The sequence below is a fragment of the Propithecus coquereli genome, unplaced genomic scaffold, assembly GCF_000956105.1.
Source record: "Propithecus coquereli isolate 6110/MARCELLA unplaced genomic scaffold, Pcoq_1.0 Scaffold155, whole genome shotgun sequence".
NCBI classification, from domain to species: Eukaryota; Metazoa; Chordata; class Mammalia; order Primates; family Indriidae; genus Propithecus; species Propithecus coquereli.
Window position 1 is genome coordinate 4,885,211 of NW_012139969.1, and position 2,573 is coordinate 4,887,783.

Here is a 2,573-nt window from a genome sequence, read left to right on the forward strand (position 1 = left end):
TGGTATAGTCTTCTACAAGGTTGACAATATTCCTTGATCCTAATAAATTATAAAAAATTTATAAAATGATCTTGTCTGATTCATTTTCAGATAGAAAATTGATGCTTATAATGCTAGGCTAAGAGTGAAGGATGCGAAGGTTGGTAGTTTAGAAATTAAAGAATTTATGCCTTTATGTGGACCTAGAAAAACATCTGGTGTCTTACCAACAGATGTTCACCATTTATCATTTTCCTTTGTTTCTTAAAGCAATGGCAGACTGTCCTTCTAGCATACAGCTGCTTTGCGACCATGGGGCCTCTGTGAATGCCAAAGATGTAGTAAGTCAGTTTATGTTTATTCTCATTTCAACTCATGTATTTTTAAGTTTTATGTTTTGGGAGACTCGTTGTCTTAATGCTGTTTTATTTTTCCTGTTGCTTAGGATGGGCGGACACCACTTGTTCTGGCTACTCAGATGTGTAGGCCAACAATATGTCAACTGCTGATAGATAGAGGAGCGGATGTTAATTCCAGAGACAAACAAAACAGGTAATTCTTTTATCATGGCTCCCCAGATACCAGCTGGATGCGCAGGGATGGCAAAGCCAAGTCACAGCAGCACCTCTGTGCTGTGTCTTGGCTTTTCCTTCCCCCTTGCTCCTCCCCTTCCTTGGCTTGCTCTTCCTTGGAATTAGCATCCACTTCTCATTTTTCTTCAGAGTCTGCTGAAGAAGGAAGGAAGAGAGATAGGGAAAGATGACAGGGTAAACGCTGAATAAAAACAGTGATTAGCCTACGTTTACGTCAAGGAACTGAAGAAAAGAGGAATTGTATCCCAGTCATTTGAAGCTTTAATGAAACGGGTGCAAATACGATACAAAGTAGAAGAATAAAAAACTTACTTCTGTAGTCTACTTCTACATTAGTGAATCTTTTGAGAATAAAATAGTTTTGGGGTGTCTTGGAGCTTGACACGTTTCAGTATAGATTTTTTTGGGGTGTTTTTCTCTCCTTACCCTGCCAGGGCACAGTATTGTCTCCTTCTCTGAACTAAGTCCATTTCTGAACCCCAAGATTCCCGTCGTCTATTTTTGCTTCTGTATTTGATATTATTTTAGTTGGTATGCTCCAATAATTTCTATTCAAAATTCTCCCTACTCCTTCTCTAGGACTAGTGTATCATGGTGCTTGCAGTATTAAAATTCTGATGTTTATGGTCACAAAGCATCTGAAATACATCTCCATTAGTTGAAGTATTATAATAAATTAAAATTTCTGGTATTTTATAGATAATTAATTACTAGTACAATCGTTTCTTTTGACTTAATTTTATTCTTCTAAACATGTATCCTATGGTTGACAGTTCATGTTCGTTGGAAGTAGGTAGGTATAAAAAATAGTCTTTAGTTGTTGGATTTTATAGCTCTGTTTTTATGTTTCAGATATCTCAAAGGAGGAAATTCTTAAGCAATTAAATCATTAATGTGGTTAAGAAAGTGGCTTTTTTATATTACGTTGTTTTTGCAAATATTATAATCTGATTCCAAGCGTGCCTAAGGAAGTTTGATTTTAAAATTAAATTTAGGATCAAAGAGGAATGGTCTTAGTTGATCCACGTATAATGCCTTATATTTTTATAGCTCTTATATTTTTCAAAGAACTTTTGTCTGTATTTTTTCACTGGAAGTTCACAAAAAGCCGATGAAGTAGGGCAGTATAGATCATATAGACTAGATAGTGGATGGTTCTAAAAATAATTTATAACTTTAGTTTCTGACACTCTATACTCATTTCATTTTCTTCCTGTTTCATCTGTAGCATTTTTTTTTTTAACCTAATAATGAAAACATTGTTAATGCCTGCTGTGTATAGATTTTTATACCAGTAACTACAGGGAGTTAGGAAGTGGGATGGGGATATAAAAAACAGAGCATACATAGCAGAGAGTACAGGTAAGCATCAGTTTCCTTATGAAATCCAGTGTTCACAGTTGAAGACATAGTTAGGTATAGAATAAGTCATTTCATTTCATTAAATGTTGCTTCCCTCACCAGTAAAAGTAGAGGATTAGACTCTGGGATCCTTCTAAATTTCCAAGACAGTTTAATTGTTTTGTTGTCGATTACTATTTGCTAATATACTGTGAAATGTTTAAGTGCTGTTGGTTCCATCACAGCAGAATAAAGCAGTGGTCCATGTTGCATGGGGTTAGTGGAGGAAAGTTTATTTGAGGAAACTTAAGTGAAGTCTGAAGATGTGAAGGTCTTCAGGTAGAAGCAGCAAGCAACATCAGAAATGGAATCTGATTCTTCTCTGGGAGGAGAAGAGATTTATAGGGAAGGTTTGTGTGATGTGATTCAGTTCATGAAGAGACTTGAATAGTTGAGTTTTGAGCAGATGGGGTGACAATATCAGTTGTGGAGGATTTTTGTAGAGGTTATTTACCTGTAGGATATTGAAGTGGAATAAATGTTAGTTGGGTAGTAGAAGTAATTAAAGCATATGAGATGATAAAAGATTTTAGCTTTGCAACCTAAGACACAAAGCAAATCTTTTTATAAATGCAATGAAGTTAAAATATAATATAAAGT

General features: G+C 35.1%; 1 protein-coding gene across 1 annotated transcript in view; it reads left to right on the plus strand.

Annotated features, from left to right (window-relative positions):
* The window catches only part of UACA (uveal autoantigen with coiled-coil domains and ankyrin repeats), a 54,637-nt gene that overhangs the window by 25,159 nt on the left and 26,905 nt on the right, over nt 1–2,573 (plus strand). The window contains exons 5-6 of the mRNA XM_012640558.1: nt 250–320; nt 425–531. Of these exons, the coding sequence (XP_012496012.1) occupies nt 250–320; nt 425–531 (178 nt within the window). The remainder of the gene's footprint in view (nt 1–249; nt 321–424; nt 532–2,573) is intronic.